General features: G+C 37.8%; 1 protein-coding gene and 1 long non-coding RNA gene across 2 annotated transcripts in view; one reads left to right on the top strand and one right to left on the bottom strand.

Annotated features, from left to right (window-relative positions):
• Positions 1-11: 11 nt before the first annotated feature.
• LOC123384019 lies at positions 12-8,807 on the top strand. Its single transcript, XR_006594515.1, has 2 exons — positions 12-149; positions 6,749-8,807. It is a non-coding gene; the product is annotated as an uncharacterized LOC123384019 (long non-coding RNA).
• KPNA3 (karyopherin subunit alpha 3) overlaps positions 7,252-25,007 on the bottom strand; it is a 100,770-nt gene continuing 83,014 nt past the window's right edge. Inside the window, exons 11-17 of the mRNA XM_023251315.2 lie at positions 17,501-17,632; positions 16,398-16,526; positions 13,974-14,078; positions 13,806-13,877; positions 13,492-13,654; positions 11,545-11,639; positions 7,252-9,815 (exon numbers count right to left, since the gene is read on the bottom strand). Coding sequence (XP_023107083.1) covers positions 9,717-9,815; positions 11,545-11,639; positions 13,492-13,654; positions 13,806-13,877; positions 13,974-14,078; positions 16,398-16,526; positions 17,501-17,632 — 795 coding nt within the window. The 3' untranslated portion in view covers positions 7,252-9,716. The remainder of the gene's footprint in view (positions 9,816-11,544; positions 11,640-13,491; positions 13,655-13,805; positions 13,878-13,973; positions 14,079-16,397; positions 16,527-17,500; positions 17,633-25,007) is intronic.

The raw sequence follows: 25,007 nt of genomic DNA, 5'->3' as shown, positions 1-25,007 counted from the left end.
CTGCGCCCGGAGCTTTTCATAAGAGTGAGGATCTTGCTCGCGAAGTCGCCCAACTGCCAGAACCAAACCTGTTCCCAGCCCAACACCAAGGGACTGGTAGTAGAGCCACATTTTCTGATGCGGTTTGATTTTCCACAAGGTTCAAAACCGTAAGCAACAAAGTGAAGTCCAAAATGTTAGAAATTTTGCCCATAGACTGGGAAGAATTTTAGGGAGGAAAGAGTCTAATTAGGATCCTGCAAGTCTTGCAGGAGAGGTGAGGGCCAAGGGCATTTTCAGCCACCAGCAGGCTTTTTAAAGCTGTTGTGGCTTATTCTGACCCCATTTTTTTTTTCTCTCTTCCAAGGCATTTTTAATTTTTTTCTCTAATTTATTTATTTTTTATAATTTACATCCTAGTTAGTTAGCATATGGTGCAATAATGGTTTCAGGAGTAGATTCTGTAAGCCGCTTACCCATTTAGCGCATCCCCTCTCCCACAACCCCTTCAGCAACCCTGTTTATTCTCTGTATTTTACTGTCTTATGTTTTGTCCCCTCCCTGTTTTTACACCAATTTTGATTCCCTTATATTCATCTGTTTTGTATCTTAAAGTCCTCATGTGAGTGAAATCATATGAAATTTGTCTTTCTCTGACTAATTTCGCTTACCCTCTAGTTCCCTCCACATAGTTGCAAATGGCAAGATTTCATTCTTTTTGATTGTCGAGTAATACTTCATTGTATATATACCACATCTTCTTTATCCGTTCATCCATTGATGGACATGTGGGCTCTTTCCATACTTTGGAAAATACTATTGTTGATAGTACTGCTATAAACATTGGGGAGCATGTGCCCCTTCGAAACAGCACACCTGTATCCCTTGGGTAAATACCTAGTAGTGCAATTGCTGGGTCATAGGGTAGGTCTATTTTTAATTTTTTGAAGAACCTCCATACTGTTTTCCAGAGTGGCTGCACCAGCTTGCATTCCCACCAACAATGCAAAAGAGATCATCTTTCTCTGCATCTTTGCCAACATCTGCTGTTGCCTGAGTTGTTAATGTTAGCCATTCTGACAGGTGTGAGGTGGTATCTCGTGGTTTTGATTTGTATTTCCCTGATGATGAGTGATGTTGAGCATTTTTTCATGGGTTGGTTGGCCATCTGGATTTCTTCTTTGGAAAAGTGCCTATTCATGCCTTTTGCCCATTTCTTCACTGGATTATTTGTTATTTGGGTGTTGAGTTTGATAAGTTCTCCATAGATTTTGGATACTAACCCTTTATCTGATATGTCATTTGTAAATATCTTCTCCCATTCCATCGGTTGCCTTTTAGTTTTGCTGATTTTTTCCTTCACTGTGCAGAAGCTTTAGCAGCAAAAGTATGGGGCAGAAGAGCAATAGGTCATATTGGCTTGACACTAGATTCTTTTAACATTATCTTATCTAACGTCACTACAATCCTAGGAGGTCAATGTTTTCCTAGTTAACAAATAGGAAAATAGCCTCATACAAAGTAACTTGTCTAAGGACTCTCAGTGATAGCAGAAGCCAGAACCCATGACTGCATCTGAGGCCTTTGTGTTCTGACCCTGCACGCTGACTTCTTAGAAGGCAATTATAGCCCTCCTCTAATGAAGTGCCACTTTGTCCTGATCACATTAACCTTTTCTCTCTGCTTTTGCTAGCATCTTGTTTGCTTTTAACCTTCTCCCCTCTCCCTTCCTTAGGCCTCTGTTACTTAGAGACTTAGCACTGGAGAAAGGTGTCAGAGTTTAAAAAGACTGTAACTCCTGTTGACCAACCCTGTCTTTTCACTTTTGGATAGCCAGATAAAATACGGATGACCAGATAAACTTGAGTTTCAGATTAAAAAAAAAAAAAAAAAAAGAATGTTTAAATACTTAAAGTATCACTGGGGTACTTATGCTAAAAAATTATTCTTGTTTTCAAAGAGGACATTATGCTCAGTGAGATAAGTCAGTCACAAAAACAGGACTAGTGTTATGATGTCATTTCTATCTGGTATCTAAAGTAGTCATATTGCTAGATACAGAAAATAGAAGTTGCCAGAGGCTTGGGGGAGAATGAAAAAGGGGAGTTGTTTAATGGCTAGAGTTCAGTTTTGCAAGATGAAAAAGTTATGGAGTATGGTTGCACAAAGATGTGAATATACTTAACACTGCTGAACTGTACACTTGAAAATGGTTAAGATGGTAGGGGCACCCGGGTGGCTCAGTCAGTTAAACATCCGACTTGGGCTCAGGTCACGATCTCGCGGTTTGTGGGTTCCAGCCCCGCATGGGGCTCTGTGCTGACGGTTCAGAGCCTGGAGGCTGCTTCAGATTCTGAGTCTCCCTCTGTCTCTGCCCCTCCCCCACTCAGACTCTGTCTCTCTTTCTCAAAAATAAACATTAAAAAAATGGTTAAGATGGTAAATTTTATGTTGTGTGTATTTTACCACAATTTAAAAATATGATTTCTGGCACTGAGCACCTTTCTCCCCTAGTCATTCCTTGTATAATATTTCATATAGCAGCTAACACCAGATAAATTATCTAATTTATTTACACACTTATTGCTAGTCTCTTGCCACTCAAGTATAAGCTCCACACGGCCAGGGACTGTGTCTGGCTTGTTGACTGCAGGTATCCCTGGCACCTGTCAGAGTCTGGGATATAATAGCTGCTCAATTAAGTAAGTGCTGACTGAAGAAGAGAGTATGGTCCATCCTGTCACCTATGCTTTTGATTCTCTCTTGTAACTTAGAAAACTGACGATCACTCTTCTCATGTATACTCAGCAACTTTCTCAATTGGATTTCCCCTACCAATTTCCCCACTCATCCTTCAGTGACCCTGACCTCCCCTTCAGAGCAAAATAAAAACCTGATCAATGTCTCCATACTGTGTCTCCACTCCTCAGTCCTTCCTAGTTTCCACCCTCATTGCCTCAGTGATCCAGCTCTAAGGTGACTGGTGACCTCCCTTATCACTAACCCAACGGACATTTCCTGTCCTTGCTTTACTTGACTTCTCAACAGCATCAGTGGGCACCAGAATCTCTTTTCCCTCCGTTTTCTGAGGAAACACACAGCATTTTCTTTTTACCTCCCTATCCATACCTTCTGTTCCTTTTGCAAGCTCATCCTCCACTACATGCCCATTAACTCCACAGCACTGCCCTGAGCCCTGTTTTCCCTCCAAATGCTGGACCCAGGCAGTCTCATCCTCACCCCCTGCACTAATAACCACCCAAACAGGCAGAGGGTTCAAATCTCTAGCTTAGCTCTCTCCTCTAAGCTCCAGACCAGTATTTCCAATTGCCCTACTTGACAGTCATTTAGATGTCTCCACATAACCCAAACTGAACTCATCACCCTCTGTTCGCTATGTCTGAGTGTTCCCTATTTTGTGTTAACTTCCACTCATCAGTTATTGCAACTCAGAAATCTAGAAATCATCCTTGACACTTCCTGCTCCCCAAACTCCAGATCTAAGGCATCACCAACTCCTGTCTATTTTAGCTGCTGAGTATCTCTTGATCCCATCCACTTCATGGACCAAGTTGTTGAGCCTCTCTTGCCTCAGTGCTTCACACTCACTAATGTGACCTCTACACATCACTAACCCCGAGTACGTTTCCTGTCCTTACCTTACTAGGCAATGATTATTACACACGATTCTTCTGTCATCACTCTGTAATGATAATGTGTAATAATAACGATAATGAGTAGTGATTTCCCATTTCTCTTATAATGACTTACCAGCTGTGGGGACTGGCCCCTACCTATCTCTTTCACCTCTCCCATGCCCCTAGTAATCCTGCTCCCCATCCTTATTTTTGTTCTAGTTATACCTGCTTTCTTTCACTCCCTTTAACTCGCCATGGTGCTTCCTATATGCCTGAAGACATTGAAAGGACACATATAAATACAGTCTGATGAGGAAAAACTGGGCTGAAATTGGAAATATGGCACACATTTTTTTAAAGTTTACTTATTTTGAGAGAGAGAAAGAGCATGAGCAGGTGGGGGTGCACGGGGGAGAGAGAGAAACCTAAGCAGGCTCTGTGCTGTCAGTGCAGAGCCCAACGTGGGGCTTGATCTCACAACTGTGAGATCATGACCTGAGTTGAAATCAAGAGTTGGACACTTAACTGAATGAACCACCCAGGTGCCCCAGCACTTACAAATTCTTATATTTAGGTTTGGAAGTATAAATGCCAAGCTACTGAGTCAAAGAGAGCTGATGACAAGGGGAGCTGAGGCTGTTACTTGATGATGTCTAATTATGATGAAGCTGGCAAAATAGAGAATATCTCCACAATAATAGAATTAAGTATCCAGGGGCACCTGGGTGTCTCTGTCAGTTGAGCGTCAGACTCTTGAGTTCAGCTCAGGTCATGATCTTGCGGTTTGTGAGTTCAAGCCCCGCCTCAGCTCTGTGTTAATGGTGCGGACCCTGCTTGGGATTCTGTCTCTCTTTCTCTCTGCTCTTCTACTTGTGCTCTCTCTCAAAATAAATAAACTCAAAAAAATTTAGAATAAAGTGTCCAGATAATGGAATGTTCCTATTCCACTGTACCCACAAACTAGTCACATCACACTGTATTACTGGGGTCTTTGGGATGCACCATGTGACAGGAACCAGTTCCCAGCGTGGCTCTGTAAGCTGTTGCTTGAAATGCATGGGGTGTTCAGGTTGAGGAAGGCAACTGTTGAGAGCAGAGCTGCCTCTTCTGCTAACTAGGAATAACAGAAAGTTTATTTATAAAGATGGTCATTTATGAGAGGCGCCTTTGGCTCAGTATTAAGAAAAGAGCTGGTAACAAGTAATGCTACTCGACAGGGTAGAACAGGCTCACTTAGTGTTTCATCGTTGCTTCTCCAACTCTCCGATTCCTGCTCTTGACGGAATGTTTCCATAAAATGGCCTGCCTCAAAAGTCTGGTTTCATCTTTAAAACGTTATGCAAAATGTGTCCTTTACTCTGTAATGCTTAGGCTTGTATTACCATAAAACTGCTCTACTTATCATCAAGTAAAACTGCTGTCCCGTGAAGATACGCCTTGTTTGTCTTGTGCAATCACACATTACCTGGCAGAAGGCCACATTTATTTGGGCACCAGAGTTTGAAAAAAGAGACTTACTCGAGAAGGTAGATAGCAGTTTTGTTAGGGTATGGAAGAGGGATGTTGTAGAAGTTCCCTGCAGGGAATACATCCTTCGTAGCATGACTCAATGATAGTTCCGCTGCTTTGATCATTTTTAATAAACTTGTAAGCTTCCTGATGGGGCCAGTCTCTCACAATGCTTCAAAGAAATGCTTTTCAGAATTATGTATGCTGTAATTTTCTGGTCCAACCTCAGCTTTCCTAGAGGACTTAACTATCTCAACTAAAAATGTCTGAAAAACACTGCTACAGAGCAGTGTTGAGAAAACTGTGGGCAATCAACACATTTGCTTATTTCACACACCTTGTTTTTTTAGCCACAGGATAAATTCAAGGTTAGTAGTTCCTCCATCTTCCCATTTCTCTCCTAAGTCCTTTGCAACAGATGGGGCTTAGTATTACCAGGAGTTCCTACAGATGGGTGACAGTGCTGACTCTGATCTCTCCTAAAATGGAGAATGAAGAAAAGGCATGTATTTGTCTCCCCATCTGACACACCTGAGCAAAGTCTAGGACTGTTTATACAACAAAAAGGCATGCTTTAGGCTGTCTCCCTTGAGTGGGGAAGTTTTCTACAGAAATTAATTTAGAGCAGTGGTTTGCACCTGGGCAAATTTGGCCCCCAGGGAACATGCGGCCATTCCTGGAGGCACTTTTGGTTGTCATGACTGGGTAGTATAGAGGTACTTAGTGGGTAGAGCCTAAACATGCTAGTCAACATCCTGTAACGCACAGGACAGCCTCCAATAGAGCATTAGCCAACCTACGATGTCAATACTGCAGGGTCTGAGAAACCCTAATTTAGGTCAAAGTGAGTGAGTGAGGGGTTTCACGGGCAAATAAGGAGGCTAAGGAGGTGAACAGGCTACATTCTCACGTCCCTTTTCCCAAACACTTCCTTTCAGTATAGTACTGAGCGCCATCTATACATCTAGGTAGATAAACACATACACCCCTATTGCGATATAGACGTTTTTGAGAATCATTCTACCACTGATTTTTAGCTATGTAACGAAGTACAAAATTTATACAAAGAGTTCCTCTAGACATACGAGTGGTGGGTTACACAGAGCACTCGCTGGGTTATAGACCTTAAGACTTACAGCCTAATGTACAGAAATTATATTTCCTTTCTCCGAATAGATTAAGATCCCCAGTACAACTAGAGTCAACAAAAATTCAGAACCATCACTGTAAGACAACTGACATTCATGAATTTTCACTTGCAATAATTAAATAATGAATCCCGGAAAAAGGACAACTGTTCTGAAGGAAATCTTGGCACGGTTACATAGAAGTACTATCACATTTATTTACTTGTACACTGACTTCTTTCAAAAATAATTTGAAGTGGCATTATACTAAAGTAAAAATATTTGTATACTCAAAAGTTCGGTTGCTCTTTGTTCTTTTAATTAATCCAAGATTTCACTTAGAGCCACCACCTTGATCTCACAGGTTAAAATTTTCCAGTTTACTTCAATTACTATCTTCCACAGTTACTTGTTTTCAAGGATTAGACAGGCCATAAAGTGTGATTTTGTCGTTGTGGTTTCATGAGAGTCACAAGCACACCATTTTCTCACCAGGCCTTTCTAAGTCATGGTATTTGAACCTGAGGTATGCGCAGAGAATGCCACAGGACGATGATGAAAGCGGAGGCTCGAGGGACGCCAAGCACTGCCGGGGACACCAGAAGCCGGGAAGAGACAAAGAGGGGCCTCCCAAGAGCCCACAGACACAGCGCGTCGCACCCGGCAGCTTGATTTCCGACTTCCGGCCTCCGAAACCGTGCAACCATAGGTTTCTGTTGTTTTAAGCCACCTGTTCTGCTGTACCGTGTGGAAGCTCTGGAAATTAATAAAGATTTAGGTATTTCTTATTTGTCATAAAATACTCTTAAATCGAGCACTGCTATTGTCCTAGTTTGTTAGAGTGGAAGAGAGATATTAAAATACAACGAAAGAGTAATTCATGATTTGCCTCCACTGTGGTTGATGTTTGAAAAATAGTTCCAAATTTAAATTTAACCACGCAGAAAACAAAACTAGGAAATTAAGAAACTTTTAGAAATAAGTTCTTCAATGTTTTATCGGATTTGATAGCAGCTTTTTTTTATTGGTTACAAAACCTAAGCCCATATACAAAATTAGGAACACATTTAGATGCCTCTTTTGAAAGAACGTTTTAGTCTTTTTTAACTGAGTTTAAAAAAAATAAAAACAATGCGATTTTCAACACTGTTCTGAAAACTTAAAAGTGCAGCAATATACTTAGTTTCCTTTGTCTAAGAAATGGTGCAATTCCAATTCCAAACTGATAAGGTCACAACAAATTGAATCAAGCAAATGCATACATATGTCTGCACTACTTGATGCTAATGTTCACTTATGTTAGTTTGCACTTAAAACACAAGAGGAATCGGAATCGGCACAGTAGAGGCCTGATTTAATCTCAATGTGTGCAAAATTTAAAAGGTAACTGTCAGTAAGTAGGATGGAGAGTCCAGAAGAAACTAAACCAGGAGGGGTACAATTCACAATATCAAGAAGATTTGGACTTTAAGGGTTTCACCGAAGTTTGTGACCTTAATTGGCTTTGACTTTGTTATTCCTACTTTTAGTGAACACCACACAGTTTCAAAAATTTAGACTACAGTGTCTGAACAGGATGCAGTTACCATATGAAGCTTTAACTCAAAATTTGGATAAAGAAAAAAAGGCACAATGAACTTCAACTCAATTTTATGTGCACAAGAGTTGAAAAATCTGAGCCACCTTAAAGAGAAATTGATTCTAAAATTTATAAAACCTATAAATAATCAGAGGCCAAACCACTATATTAAAACAGATTCTCTAGCAAGTAAAAATCTTGCAGTTTAAACATACGCTTGTATCCATTTTGGATACAAGACAAAACTCACTCTTTAAAGTGGCTCCACCTTGGCAGATACATGTATTTGTAATGAATGCACACCTGCTATGTGTTGTTTATCAGTGAAAACACCCCAGCTGATTCACAAAGCTCTGATGGCATCGGTCTCATCTTCATCACAGTAAATACACCCCCATCGGATAACTACGTTAGTTTAGATTTTCTATCCCTTCACATCAACGCATTGGGAAATTATACCCAGTAAACAATAGCAACAAAACCATTTCTGTGACAGCACAAATCATTCAGTTTAAACATGTTCAAATCCATATTCTTTCATTAATAACTGGGTCAGATGACAATCTACCAAAAGCAATGATTTTACATAGTAATACCAGATTTTGCTTCAAGATCACTGCAAATCAGGTTTATGCCAAATAACTGCAGATTATTCCTCTACACAGATCCTTGACTGAATCTTTTAATATGTGAATATGCTTTTAGAGTAGGATCTGAATTAACTTTCCCAATACTCAAAGAATGAAGTTGTATAACACTTCTAAATAGTTGCTGGTTTGTTGCCAACCACATTATCAAAAGCACTGGTTACTAAGTAAAAAATATTTTAAGACTAAATTACAGTAAACATGAAGGCTCCACAGTTTAAACCCAATATAAATCAACCATATCCAATTATCAATTTAAAACAAAAAATATTAACTCCTGAAAGCTGAAAGCAAGATTTTTTTTTTTTTTTTTAAACATCACCAATCGGTACGTTAGACCTTTGCTTTTTGTTGTTGTTTTTTATTTGTTTTTTCTTTGTAGTCAGGGACTCTTGCTTTCAACTTAAACAGAAGTTCAAGTCCGTAACAGGTTGCAGCTCAGGTAAAATACCATGCACAGCATTTGATTACTTCAAAACAGCAGGAACACACAGGCTGAAGTGAGTGGTCAAATAGGGCTTGCTGTTCTCAAAAATTAGGTATAATGGCGAAAGCATTACCATCCATAGCTAAAGTTCTTCCTCCAACCCTGGCTTCTGAGGCAGATAATAAACACATCAATTACTGGTAGATGAAGCACAGTTTTTTAAAACTTAACTGTTTAATCAATAACCAAGTTTCTTTTTTTAAGTTCCTTTTTTTGTGTGTCAGTTCCACCAATGAAAATCATTTGGCTTGTACTTTAAAATCTATTCTTCCACATAAAGAATATGAAAATATGTTTGTGGAGGACAATGATGGAGGCTCAGATCAGACTGCACCTCTTTAAAGTCTTCCAACGTGTATACGCATCATACCGAAGTGTCTTGATCCACAGCGCACCATTTTCCAAAGGAGTATCAAGTGGGCAGCTGACATGCCACCACTATGGAATATTCTAAACTGGAACTGCAGTTGTCAGCGTGTGGCACCAGGGAACAGGGAAAAATAGGGTAGTCGAGATTGTTAAGGAGAATTCTAAAACAGTTTAGGAAATCATGCATATGCATTTACAGTCCATGTGATAGTAACTTTTGGCAACTGCAAAGTGACTGAGACATGGCTTGCTTTTAGAAGCATCAAAACGAAGAGGCATGTGTGTTTTGGAGCCTTTTGTTGTTGTTCTTCTTCTTGTCATTTGGTAGCCATCTGGTGGTGCTTCGTATTGAATTGGGGAAGATGCTGCACTCAACTGAACTTAAAAATTAAATTCTTTTGTTTGAAGGTTGGCTGTTGGGTCAAAATTGTAAGTACCTCCTTGTGTTGCTTCAGGAATCAGGCTAGGATCTTCATCAATCTATAAAAAGCAAAACAAAAAAAAGGCCTTTGTTAAGATACTACATGTTATGGTATAAGCAGAACTTACGAGAGAATTCTGTACGGATGTTGTAATCATTCTATATGATGTTTTAATCGATAAATTAAAATATTTAAATCAGTAACATTAAGAAACTTAACAATTTAATTAAACTGAACACACATTTCAAAATTGTTTTAATTCTTTTTTTTTTTTTTAACCCCCTCCCCTGTCCCTGCCCCATTCTTAAGTTTCTGTATCTGTAGATTTATTTTACCTATTTGAACACATGTACTTTCTTTCGTTTTGTGATGTTTATTTTGAGAGAGAGATCACGTGTGTGGATGAGCTGGGGAGGGGCAGAGAGGGAAGAGAAAGAATCCCAAGCAGGCTCCGCACTGTCAGCACAGAGCTTGATGCGGGGCTTGAACTCACGAACCATGAGATCATGACCTGAGCCAAACTCAAGAGTTGGCCGCCCAACTGACTGAGCCACCCAGGTGCCCTTGAACACACATCATTTCTGTAACTGCAGTTGACCCTTGAACAACACGAGCTAGGGGCACCAATCCCCCACCCCCTGCAGAGTCAAAAATCTGAGTACAACTTCTGACTCCCAAAAACTTTACTAATAACTTACCATTGACTGGAAGCCTTACCAATTACATAAACAGTTGATTAGCACATATTTTGTATGTCATACGTATTATATACTTATTATTACAATGAAGTAGGCTAGAGAAATGAAAATGTTACTAAGAAAATCATAAGGAAGAGAAAATACATTTATAGTACTATACTGTATTGAAAAAAATCTGCATATAAGTGGACCCCTGTGGTTCAAACCCTTGTTCAAGAGTCAACTGTACTATTTTTTCCCATTTAACAGATTACAAATACAACAAAAAGTGGGTTTTTGTTTGTTTGTTTGTTTATTTATTTATTTATTTTGAAGTAATCTCTATGCCCAATGTGGGGCTCAAACTCCTAAGCCCAAGATCAAGAGTCACATGCTTTACACCGACTAAGCCAGCCAGGTGCCCCTCAGAGAACTGTTTATACATTTTTTACCTTATAATGAAGTTTCAAACATAGTATTTAAAAAAACTGATTGAGGGGTGCCTGGGTGGCTCAGTAGGTTAAGCATCCAACTCTCGATTTTGGTTCAGGTCATGGTCTCACAAATTTGTGAGACTAAGGTCCGTTGGGATTCTCTCTCTCTCCCCCTCCCCTGCTCTCTCAAAATAAAAAAACTTAAAAAAAAAAAAATAAAAGAAAAAAATAAAAGAAACTGATTGATGGAAAACAATCATTAATTTTTTAAAATTTAGATTATTAAAAATAAGTGGAAAATGCCACCTCAAAAGTATCTGATAGAAATAGAGGGGTGTCTGGGTGGCTCGGTCAGTTGAGCAACCAACTCGTGATTTCAGCTCAGGTCATGATCTCACGGTTCATCAGTTCAAGCCCTGCACTGGGCTCTGCGCATCGGATGGTGCAGAGCCTGCTTGGGATTCTCTGTGTCCCACTCTCTCTCTGCCTCTCTCTGCCCCTCCTCAGCTTGCGCATGTGCTCACATTCTCTCTCTCTCAAAAATAAACAACAAAAAAAAACAACCAAATACAGTATATACTTGTCATATTAATGATAAAAAAATTCTCAGTGAACTTAACAGTACGTGTAGGTTTTAATGTACATGTAGGCATACCATACTTTAATGGATACTTACATCATCACCAGAGAAATATTGATCTATGATTTCAAATGCTAATTTATATATGTCTTCATTTTCATGTTGCTGTAAAACTTCGATTTTCTCCAAACCTGATAAAAACAAAAAATCAAATAATCAAGTGGACATGAATAAAAACTGTGTTCATTTTAGTCATGGAAAATCCTAAAGAACTCACAACACCCTCCCACCACACCCCGAAAATGACAGTTTGTCTAAAACACAGATAAAACTCTGAGCTGCTCTGATTGGAGGACCAGCATCCCACTAATTTCTTCCTCTCTAGAAACCCTTGACCCCAAGGGTTATCTGGTATCTGAGGCAGACAGTTTAAAAAACACCTAAATACTCCATCTGACAGATGAGGAAGCTATCATATAGAGATGTAAAGGGGTTTATTTTAGGTTGAGTGGCAAGTTAGTGACAGAACTTGAACTCAGATCTCCCCAGGCTGCTTTAGTGGAATCATACTATCTCATATAGTAATTTTTATCTTTCCTTTTGTTTTCAAAATGCTATTACTTTTATATAACAACAAAAACATGTTTTCAGAAACTTCATGATTAACTGATATAAACAGAAGACAAAGCTTTAAATTTTGAAATAATTTCTTTGAAGAAAAAAACAAAGAGGGTGCTTATATCCTATAGCCACAATGAAATTGAAAAATAAGTTTTCAGAACTGTAGAATGTCTTCATTTACATTCCCAATATATTTACTCCATGCATCAGATGCACAAGTCTATAAATTTAAATCCTTAACAATATTCTTCCTTGAAATATCTTTTTAGCTAGGTTATTTTGAAATAGTTGCATTTTTTTCTTTTTAACAGCAATATAAAAAACCAGAAAAATGGGAATATAAGTGTCACAGATAATGGATGTAAAGTTCTTTACAAAATTATAAAATACTAAGTAAACGTGTGTCCTAATTGTGAGTATACTTCCCAGAGACCGAAGCAACTATATTGATTAAAGCTGAAGAGTAACAATTCTGCAGCTCAAACTTTCTGGGGTAAGTTCTGAATTAGACTACAATGCTAATTTCAAATTATCTCAAAATATCTTAAAACCAGAATGAGCAGTGAATTAAGAGTATGAAGATCTACTTCCATGGCCATAGACAAAACTTAACATCTCTAGGATAATTTCTTCTTGTTATTAAGAAGATACTTCCAGTCTGAATATTTTATGATGTGACTACATTTACTTTCTCTTAAAAAAAAAAAAATGAAAGGGGTAATATAACTGTACATAATAGTCAATAAAATGTACAAAATAAAACATGACAATAGAATAAATTAAGGTTTGGGCAACTTAGTACATATTGAACAGGTATCCTTAAAATATGCCTCATATATCATTATCAGAGAAATATCTAATATTTCAAATAAGTTTTTTTATTAAAATTTCAAAGTAACTTCTGTGGTAATAACTTCAGCAGACAGCTCTAGCAATCACAAGACTGAAATAAAATACCTAGATGACTCCAAAATCATTAACCTTTCCAACAACATGGAATAGTATTTCACAAAGTAAGGTCTATAGAATCACGCATCAGGTATAATGTGAAGAAAGTGTTTCACTGTCAAGGATTCTAAGAAATTCTGGATTAAATAAAGCTTATAACTTTCTCTATCATAGCAGTTCCCAAGCTTTTGCTCTCGCACACTGTGACTTCAAGAGGAGTGTTCATGTCACCCAAAAAGCAATGTGACCCTCTAGGAAGGTCACAGGATGACCTTCACAACCAGTTTTCCCCAAGTACGGACTGATGCCTGCTGGAAAACCCTCACGTAATGCTAACTGGTGAATACAGGACAGCAGCATACTTTGATGACGGAGCAGTGTTTCCTGACAGTTTTCTTTCTACTTAGTTGCCTTGAAAGGAACTGATCTTTCAGCATTCCACTGCTCAACTATTTTTCTTCAATGCACTCTTACCTCCACATTCTTCTATTATTTCAGCTATTGTGCTTGCTTCATCACCAGCCATGATCAGAATGTTTTTCAGACCATCTAGAACCACCTGAACAACTTGAGAATCTTTTACAGACAGTAAATTACAGAATGGTGGTATTACATTCTGCTGTACAAGGTACTCAACCTAGGCAACAAGAGAAAAATGTTTATTTATATAATTATCTTTTACCCAAAAAGAACACACTACAGGGCTTATGAACAACCAGCAGCTCCTACACATAAAAGAGTAGTGCACTTTCCGATATTAACAATCCTAACAGTTTTTCCAAACTTACCTGATCTTTTCTGCCACTTATCGTTAAGTTGCTAATTGCCCAGGCAGCTTCTTTTTGTGTTCCAAAGTCTCCCTGAAGGTTAACAAAGAAATGATTGTATGAATTCTTTATTAAAAAATCTTGGTTATAATATGTTAATGTACACGATAAACTCACAATATGACTGACCTTAGCAAGCTGATGAATAATCATAGGAATTAACCCGGCGTCTATTACAGCTTGAACTTGTTGCTGGTTGCCTGCTGTTATGTTGGAAAGGAACCACACTGCTTCCTATAATTGAACAAAATACAGGGTACCTTTGTTTGAAAGATTAATTTTAATGCATTTATATTTTTATTTTTATGTAGTTTACATAAACTATAACAAAATCACTTGAGTTGCATTAGGGAAATGCATCTAAAAAGCAATGAGATGACACAGAATGTCTCATTTTAAACACGTTATAAGGAAACTTCCATCCATCACATGTGGGCCCACTAACCTTGCACTGATCCACCCAATAAAATATATGCTTACATCACCCAGGAACTACTTTATTTTATTTATTTTTTAATGTTTATTTATTTATTTTGAGAGAGAGTGAGAATCCCAAGCAGGCTCCGTGCTGTCAGCACACAGCCCAACACGGGGCTTGATCATACAAACTGTGAGATCATAACTTGAGCCAAAATCAAGAGTCAGATCCTTAATCAAGCCACCCAGATGTCCCTAGGCACTATTGTAGACAATGGTAATATGGCAGTGAACAAAAGAGACAAAAAAATCTTTACTCATGCAGCTTAATTTTTTGGTGCTTAAGCTCCCTCTAAAAGATAATGATATAAATAAATAAATAAGAGACTCAATTTCCTAAAAGTTTGTTAAAACTACTTCTAAGAAAGGAGAATTGCTTTCCTGTAAAAATATTTACTTGCAAGATATATTTAGAAATTAAGTGTCCAATTAGTCTGGGATGGGTCTATATAACAAATTTTGCTGTAACCTTTAAGGATTTACAAGTCACAAACACGCAGGTCTGCTGTAATTTTAGTGTCAAGTGCTGTCTCTTCTTCCTCTTTTACAGTGAAAAAAGTTAACTGTAAATTTATTTTGCCCAATTGTGGGAAGAGGTTAACAACTGGTAAGTCAGTGTTCACTCTACCATTCTTACAAATTTCTTGTAGGTTTGAAACATTTTTAACTAATATGCTGAGGGAATAAACCCAAGTTTGATTCTACCTTGAGGGTCCCATGATGATCCCAAGTCCAAGTAACACAAATGCTCAAGGTGAAAAACTTCTAAGGAGACTAAATGGCTGCTGAGGCTGAGTAAACATCTATGTGAACCCTTTGTCCCCCATGATACCTTCACTCAGAGCATATTGATCACATGCCAGAACTTCTCTACACCCACTTCTGTCCGGCTTCCTCACTTCTCAGCTCTGTTTCCAATTACGGAATACATTTAGCTATAAAAATCCCAAATTATTGAAATTTCTACAGTAAAAATAACTGGCCCAGAGGCTAAAAGACTCTGGTTTCTTTCCCTTCATTGGAGCAAATGCATTCCTAAAATGCACTTTTTCGACAACATACTTTTCTGTAACAATCCAACTGTCAAATTATAGTTGAGCAACTATATAAATACAGCTATGACACAGAAGAAATGGTCAGTTCTGCTGGTTTGGGGAATGGTGGCATTTCAGGCAGATAAAACTACATTAAACTAAATGCGAATCAAATCCATGAGACATCATTTCACACCTACTAGAGTGGCTATAATAATTTTAAAAAAGGAACTGGAACCCTCATACAGTGCTTGTGGGAACGTAAAGTGGTACAGCCACTATGGAAAACAATTTGGCAGCTCCTCAAACAGCTAAACACAGAATTACCATATGACTGGGCAGTTCTACTCCTAGATATATGCCCAAAGGAACTGAAAGCTGGGACTCAAATAGACATCTGCATGCTGATGTTCACTGCAACATTATTCACAACAGCCACCAGTAGAAAAACTCCAAGTGTCCACCAACAAATGACTGGATAAACAAAATGTGGTATATATGTACTATGGAATATTTATTCAGCTATAAAAAGAAATGAAGTTCTGACACATGCTCCAACATGGATGAACCTTAAAAATTGTATGCAATGTGAAATAAGGCAGATACAAAGAGACTGAAGTACTTAAGCATATTTAACAATTAATAATAAGTTTGTATCTAAAGTTGAAATTTTAAAAAAGACTTTTTTGATCCTTCAATTTAGGCACTGCATCTTTTGGTCCAATCTAATTTCATAGGGAGATTAAATTATGATCTGTTTATAAAAGATACCAGCCATCCAGCGAGAGATTTTGTATGGATTCTCACTTCATGGCTACTAATTTACCAATCCTTGCTACTGCCCAATTTATTTAAATAAAAACACTGGTTCTAACAAAATAACACTTGTAACAAAATAACTGCAGAGGTGATCTGAAATAATTCTCATCATAACTACAGTGCTTGTGAAGAAAATTATGATCAAACAAACAGCAACAGAAAACAAGGGGACAGTTTATACAGACAGAAAGAAATGCACCAATGAGGCTATTATGTGCCTTACCTTATTTATCTTCTCTTTGGGATGTGATAAGAGATTGGGGAAGTGTGACAGGACATCACAGTTGAGAACAACCTGGGTCTGCTCATCGGTGCCAGTCACTATGTTGCCAACGGCTCTGAGTGCTGCTGTCTGGGGTGGGGATAAAATACTTTTTATACATTTATTTGTTTATGAGGAAACTGACTCTATAGTTTTCATAATCCTGAGAAAACGTAAAAATGCAAGGGGTGAATGATTAGCACTTACTGTATTCTTAGGCAAAGTACTATGTAGAACTGAGAGGCAATTTTGAATTTTAAACAATAGTCATAAAAAATGGAACTACAGAACTATGGAACTACAGAAAAATGTGTGAAAAACTATCAAAAAAATTTTTCAAAAAATTAAAAAAAAAGAAAAATTAACAGGTAAAGGTTCCTTTTAACAGCAGCTATTTCTAATCTATTACTAAATGAGTAGCACAGAAATATTTTAATAAAGGCCTGGAATGGGCACACATTTCCATCCAGAAAGTCACTTTGGTAGAAGTGGAATAAACATCTATCAGCCACCCACACCTAACTAAAGTGAGGAGAAATGAGAGAGGAAAAAAAATGCAGTTAGGATGCTGTTCTAATTATTTGGACAGAAAAAAAAATGAGTCTTGAACTAAATCAGTGGCTCAGGATACTTAAGGAGTAGACAGATTCATAAGCTACATAATAAGAATTAACAGAACTTTGTAATGGAGGGGAAAAGAAAGGAGGAATCAAGGTTTGAAGCTTGGACCATGTGGTCTACTGAAAGGAGATATATACAGAGGAGCAGATTTGTGGAAGAAGACGATACACTTTTTGTCTGGTTAAAATGGCAATAGAATGCTTTAAAGGAGTTCTCAGAGGAGACGTCTAAGGGCTCAAGGACAACTGGGTTCTAGGAGTCTGAAACTGTGAAGAATCTGGGTGAGACAAAGATTTGGAAACCAACAAAATCAGGTTCAGTAAAACAGAGGAGAAATATGGAAGATATGTACATATGGACCGAACTGAACCCTGGTTGTTCAAGTTAACAGGTTATAGCAAACACAATTTTAAACAAGTTAGGAAAAATTTTTAAATACTTACTTGGACTTTCACTTCCTGGTGGCTCAAAAGGGGCACAAGAAATGGCACAACCCCTGAATCAATAACCATCTGTATCTGCTCATTACCTCCATCTGTCAGGTATGACAGAGCCCAAACAGTATCTACGAGAATCTACAGGAAGTAAAAAAGAATTACAATTCAGTTATTTTTTTGAATGCTTAAAATACATAACTCAGAGGTGGTAACGTAAAAAGTAATTAAACTATGTTTTAGCTTGGTGGCAAAAGTATCTGCTTACTTGATAAATCTACTAAGCAGCAGAGCACTCTCTCAATGCCTACCTCAGATCAATCACTCTTTACAAAAATGAGGCATGGAAGTGTGAGACAACTTCTACCCCAACTTATGCATTTATATATCAGATAAATGAATTTAAAAACAAGTAGAAAAGTTGTTCTCTCTGCCCCGCAAACTGAGTACCTAATAATCACAAGGAAACACTTTATATACAGAACAAGACCATATACCAAGCTGCTTCAAGTCTAGAAGAGCCCAAAAAGATCACCTGTCTATACCAGTGGTTTTCATACATGTTTAGCAATATAATTACTTGTTTAGGCTATTAAAATAAACAGATAAAAGAATTAAGTTGGCATTTTAACCTTAGGAAATTATTTGCAAAGCCCTTGAAAAAGGTCCCCAAATGAAGAGCACAGAACATAAACCATGACCCACAGCCATCTGATTTTGCAAATAACAAAAAACAAAAGACTCAGGTTTATTGACTCTTTCAAAGTCAAAGAGATTATAATGTAACCATAGATCTTATCTCATGTGAAATCCAGGGATGTTTCTTACTAAGGTATGCAAATTAAAGACATTCTGTTGCTTTTAAAATAATGCCACCAGGGGCACCTGGATGGCTCAGGTGGTTAAGCATCCAGCTCGATTTCTGATCCCCAGGGTTGTGAGATCAAGCCCTGAGTAGGGCTCTGCACTGAGCATGGAGCCTGCTTAAGATTCTCTCTCTCCCCTCCCCTGTCCTCCCCTACCCCACACCCTCCACCACTCACACTCGTACTCTAAAATAAAAACTAAAAATAAAATAATGCCATCTGAATTAAGTCCATCTACATATCTTTCAAGAAGTATAAAGATCAATAAAAAGAGCAAATAAAACCACATTTAACCCACACCTTCAGCATTACTAGAAGTCAGAGACTACAAATTTCAAATTACCTGTAAGAAGAGAAAAAATTAAAGTCTAGCTTTTGTCTGGACCTCCTGCCCCAGGCCTGTGTAAGATTTCAAAGAAGAGGAGTGGTAAGGAGAGTTAAGTGTTTAAAACTACCCCATATTAGTGGGACAGAGACCATGTGGCCCCAAAAGCCTACAATATATACTATCTGTCCTTTTCAGAAAAAGCTGCTGACACCTTCTTCATTAGATGATGAGCTTCATTCAACTAAGAGATGCTTGAGGAAATAGATCATTACAGATCACAAACAAAAGTGGAAGAGTAGAAGAAAAACTTATAAATGGTATTTATTCTGAAAAAACAGAAATACTGCAACTTCAAGAATGGGACAGAAGGAAGCTGTGCATGAGAGCTGAGCCCACCTACCATCCCACCACAGCACTAAGGCCTCCCTACTAAAGGGTATCTGCAGACGTGGTGTGTGTGAACAAAGCCTGTCTACTACCCAGTGTGGCAGTAGCAGGTAACAAGACTTAAATAGAAACTGTAGTCACATAACAGAACACCCAAAATGTGCAGGCTTACAAGGGAAAACAACTTGTCATACCAGGAACATCTCAAACTCAAAAGGGAAAAGACAGTCAACAGATGTCAATGCTGAGATGACAGAGACATTGAAATTCTCTGACAAAGATTTTAAAGTAACTATCATAAAAATACTTCAGCAAACAATTGTGAACATATTTAAAACAACTAAATATAGGAAATCTCAGCAAAGAAACACGACATAAAGAAGAACCAAACAAATTTTTAAAAAAAGTTTTTGTTTATTTTGAGAGAAAAGAGAGAAAGTACGAGCAGGGGAGGACAGAAAAAGAGGAGAGAGTGAGAATCCCAAGCAGGCTCTGCCTTTCTAGTGCAGAGCCCAACATGAGGTTCAAACTCCCGAGACCATGACTTGAGCCACAGTCAGAGACTTAACCAACTGATCCACCCTTGTGTGCCCCAAACAGAACATTTTAAACTAAAAAATTCAGTAATCCAAATTAAAACTCACTGGAAATACTCCCTAGTAAAATGGAGAAAGAAAAAAAACAATCAACAAACTCAAAGATCAATACAAATCATCCAATCTGGATAACAGGAAAACAAACATCAAAAAAGACTGCAAAGAGGGGGCTCCTGGGTGGCTCAGTCAGCTAAGGCTAAGTGTCTGAGTCTTTGTTTCAGCTCAGGTCATGATCTCAGGGGTGGTCGGGTGGTCACTGTGGAATCGAGTCCAGCGTCAGCCTCTCTGTCTCTGCCATTCCCCCACTAGTGCTCTTTCTCAAAATAAATAAATATTTAAAAAAAGATTGCACAAAACCAATTGAGATCCACCTCACACCAGTCACAGTGGCTAAAATTTACAACTCAGGAAACAACAGACGTTGGCGAGGATGTGGAGAAAGGGGAACCCCCTTGCACTGTTGGTGGGAATGCAAACTGGTGCAGCCGCTCTGGAAAACAGTATAGAGGTTCCTCAAAAAATTAAAAATAGAACTACCCTACGACCCAGCAATAGTACTACTAGGAATTTATCCAAAGGATACAGGAGTGCTGATTCACAGGGGCCCATGTACCCCAATGTTTATAGCAGTACTTTCAAAAACAAATCATGGAAAGAGCCCATATGTCCATCAACTGATGAATGGATAAAGAAGATGTGGTTTATATAGACAATGGAATACTACTTGGCAATGAGAAAGAATGAAATCTTGCCATCTGCAACAGTGTGAATGGAAATGGAGGGTATTATGCTAAGTGAAATATGTCGGTCAAAGAAAGACAAGTATCGTATGTTTTCACTCATATGTGGAACTTGAGAAACTTAACAGAAGACCATGGGGGAAGGGAGGGAGAAAAAACAGTTTCAAACAGAGAGGGAGGCAAACCATAAGAGACTCTTTAATACAGAAAACAAACCATAAAGGTCGATGGTGGGGGAGAGGGGAAAACGGGTGATGGGCATTGAGGAGGGCACCTGTTGGGATGAGCACTAGGTGTTGTATGTAATCAGTGAATCACGGGAATTGATTCCTGAAACCAAGAGCATAATGTATACACTCTATGTTAGTTAACTTGACAATAATGTAAAAAAAAAAAAAAAAAATCACAGGGGCGCCTGGGTGGCTCAGTTGATTAAGAATCCGACTTCAGCTCAGGTCATGATCTCGCAGTCTGTGAGTTTGAGCCCCGCGTTGGGCTCTGTGCTGACAGCTCAGAGCCTGGAGCCTGTTTCGGATTCTGTGTCTCCCTCTCTCTGACCCTCCCCCGTTCATGCTCTGTCTCTCTCTGTCTCAAAAATAAATGTTAAAAAAAAATTTTAAAAATCACAAAGAAATACAGAGAGTTTCAGAGATCTGTAGAACAATAACAGAAGATCTAACATTTCTGTCATCAGAGTCGCAGAAGGAGAGTGAAGCTGAAAAAATATTTTAAGAAATAATGGCAGAAAATATCCTAAATTTGGCAAAAGACATGAGCCTAAAGATTCAAAAATGGGAGGATGAGGCAAGACAAAAGAGAAAACAGAATAAGCTCATCAATTATTGTATAGGTATTAGATACTAGTCAAAAAATACTATCTGCCAAACCAGACAGTAAAAGAAAAGGGCATTATAAAAGGTATAAATAAAAAGGTAATATTAGAACAAAATGAACCTTCCTAAATAACAAAATAAATGAAAAAAAAAAGCACACCAAATAAAAAATAAAACACACACAAAATATCATACAAAATGTGACTGAGCTAAAACCAAACATATCAAACAATGTGAACAAGCTTAACTCACCTATAAACCAGAAAAAGTTCTTAAATTGGCTCCCAAAACAGAACCGAACTCTCTGCTGTATACAAGAGACACAACTAAAATTAAGTAATTCAAAAAGACTAAAAATTAAATGAACTAAGGTACACCAAGTAAACATTCAGAAAACAGAGACTATAATCCTGTTAGTAGACCAGAACTTAGGCTAAAAAGCATTACAAAGAACAAATAATGCTGCTTTATAAAGCTAAATCCTACAATTTACAGTAAAGACATAACAGTTATAAAATCTACCCACCAAATAACCCTGCAAACACAATTACAAAGCAGAAACTAAAAGGATGCGAGACAAAAATATAAAAATAAACGAGTAATGTATTTTCACACACGACAGATTTTCAGTATGAGAAAAGTAGATAAAAAATGAGGACACAGATCTTATGAATATATATTGAAATTTATACCTTGCTAATAGATAATATAACTTGCATATGGAGCATAAAAATCATGTTAGTTCCAAAGAAAACATCAATAAATTACATAAAGCAGAAATACTATAAAACTATTCCAATACAAAAAGTTAGATAGACATTAATAAAATAAAAACCAAAAAGACTTCTGTTATGGAAATTTAAGAGCCATATAACAAACAACTCTTGGATGAAAGAGAAAATACCAAAAAAACTAAATTTTGAAAAAATTACAAGGAAAACACCACATACTAGAAAATAATGGATGTATGTAAAGCAGTGATCAAAGGAAAGTTCATATTCCTACAAATTTACACAACACAACTAAAAGGATGCAAATAAATAAATCCCAAATCAAGAGCAAGAAAAAGAACAGTAAATAGTACATGGAAGTAGAGTTGAAATCTAGATGAAATGAGTAACTTCTTAGGGCAATAGTTAGGGTTAGCTGATCTCGGAAGACACAGAGAGCTTAAGCAAGTCGATTTCCATAGCAAAGACAGAGAAAATTATCAAGGAACTAACCCCACAAAGGACCAAGACTCAAAAATTTCAAGGGCAAAACTACCAAGTCTTCAAAGATGGGAGAGCCCCCAATGCTATATATATTGTTTCAGGGCATAAAAAATAAAGGAAGCACAGTGTTAATACCTAAACTTTAAAAAAGCAATAAAAATATAATATTAATACCTAATAAAGATAGCATAAAGTAAAACCACAGACCCAGTAATTTTAGAAATATCATTTAGATGTTAGATTAATAGATTTAAGAAAAATCCTGATTATCTCCACAGTCACTGAAAAATTAAACACCCATTCTTAAATTTTTTTTTAATGTTTATTTTTGAGAGAGAGAGAAGAGAGACTGCGCACGTACATGTGAGTGGGGGAGGGGTAGAGACAGAGCTGGAGACACAGAATCCGAAGCAGGCTCCAGGTTCTGAGCTCAAAGTGGGGCTTGAACTCACGAAGTGTGAAATCATGACCTGAGCCGAAGTCAGTCGCCCAACCGACTGAGCCACGCAGGTGCCCCTAAACACTCATTCTTGATGTCAACACTCAAAATAGGATTTTATGGATATTTCCTTAACATAATAAAAAACTTATTAACTCAGGAAAAGGATTTAGATTCAACAAAAGATTGATAAATCTGATTACATAAAAAATAAGTCTGCATGGCAAAATGTATCAAAGACTAAAGACAAATTAGGAGAATATCTGAAATAATGTATCACAAAGAGCTAATATCCTTAATATATACAGAACTTTTAAAACCTAAGACAAAAAGACCAAAAATCTGATAGAAAAGCAGGCAATAAATACAAACAGGCTACTTACAAAGATATAAAAATGGCCCTTATATATACAACATAATGTCCAACTTCACTAATTAAAAAAAAAGAAAGAAAGAAACAAGTGCAAATTAGGGGCACCTGGGTGGCTCAGCTGGTTAAGCACCCAACTTCAGCTCAGGTCACGATCTCACATTTTGTGAGTTTGGGCCCCACATCAAGCTCTGTGCTGATAGCTCAGAACCTGGAGCCTGCTTCAGATTCCCTGTCTCCCTCTCTCTCTGTACCTCCCCTGCACCCATTCTGTCTGTCTGTCTCTCAAAAATAAGCATTAAAATTTTTTTTTAAAAAAAGAAATGCAAATTAAAACTGACATACATGGGAATGCAAGCTGGTGCAGCCACTCTGGAAAACAGTATGGAGGTTCCTCAAAAAACTAAAAATAGAACTACCCTACGACCCAGCAATTGCTCTACTAGGCATTTATCCAAGGGATACAGGTGTGATGTTTCGAAGGGACACATGCACCCCCATGTTTATAGCAGCACTATCAACAGTAGCCAAAGTATGGAAAGAGCCTAAGTGTCCATCAACTGATGAATGGATAAAGAAATTGTGGTTTATATACACAATGAAGTACTACGTGGCAATGAGAAAGAATGAAATATGGCCCTTTGTAGCAACGTGGATGAACTGGAGAGTGTGATGCTAAGTGAAATAAGCCATACAGAGAAAGACAGATACCATATGGTTTCACTCTTATGTGGATCCTGAGAAACTTAACAGAAACCCATGGGGGAGGGGAAGGGAAAAAAAAAAAAAAAAAGGGGTAGAGCAGGAGAGAGCCAAAGCATAAGAGACTCTTAAAAACTGAGAACAAACTGAGGGTTGATGGGGGGTGGGAGGGAGAGGCGGGTGGGTGACGGGTATTGAAGAGGGCATCTTTTGGGGTGAGCACTGGGTGTTGTATGGAAACCAATTCGACAATAAATTTCATCTATTAAAAAAAAAAATAGCCAAAGTATGGAAAGAGCCCAAATGTCCATCGAGGGATGAATGGATAAAGAAGATGTGGTGTGTGTGTGTGTGTGTGTGTGTATGTACATACACACACACACACATACACACAATGGAATATTACTCAGCAATCAAAAAGAATGAAATCTTGCCATCTGCAACTACGTGGATGGAACTGGAGGGTATTATGCTAAGTGAAATTAGAGAAAGACAAAAATCATATGACTTCACTCATGAGGACTTTAAGAGACAAAACAGATGAATGTAAGGGAAGGGAAACAAAAATAATATAAAAACAGGGAGAGGGACAAAACATATTTTTCTTAAATATGGAGAACAAACTGAAGGTTACTGGAGGGGTCGTGGGAGGGGGGATGGGCTAAATGGGTAAGGGGCACTAAGATATCTACTCCTGAAATCATTGTTGCACTATATGCTAACTAATCTGGATGTAAATTTTAAAAAATAAAAAATAATTTTAAAAAACCTGACATACAGTTTTTTTACCCATCAGATAGGCAAAATTTTTAAATGTGATAACATATGCTATTGGCAAGGCTATGGAGAAAGTCACTTTCATATGGTGCTGCTGGAAATACAAAATGGCACAGTCTCTAAGACAAGGAATTTGGGCAGTATGTAAGAAAATTACAATGCATTCATTCTTTGGCCTAGCAATCCCGCTTCTAGGGATTTACTCAAGGGTACTCCAATAATATGAAAATACACAAGAATATTTACTGCTACATTATTTATATT

This window comes from Felis catus, chromosome A1 (genome assembly GCF_018350175.1).
Source record: "Felis catus isolate Fca126 chromosome A1, F.catus_Fca126_mat1.0, whole genome shotgun sequence".
Lineage (NCBI taxonomy): Eukaryota > Metazoa > Chordata > Mammalia > Carnivora > Felidae > Felis > Felis catus.
This window is presented reverse-complemented; position numbering and strand designations above follow the sequence as displayed.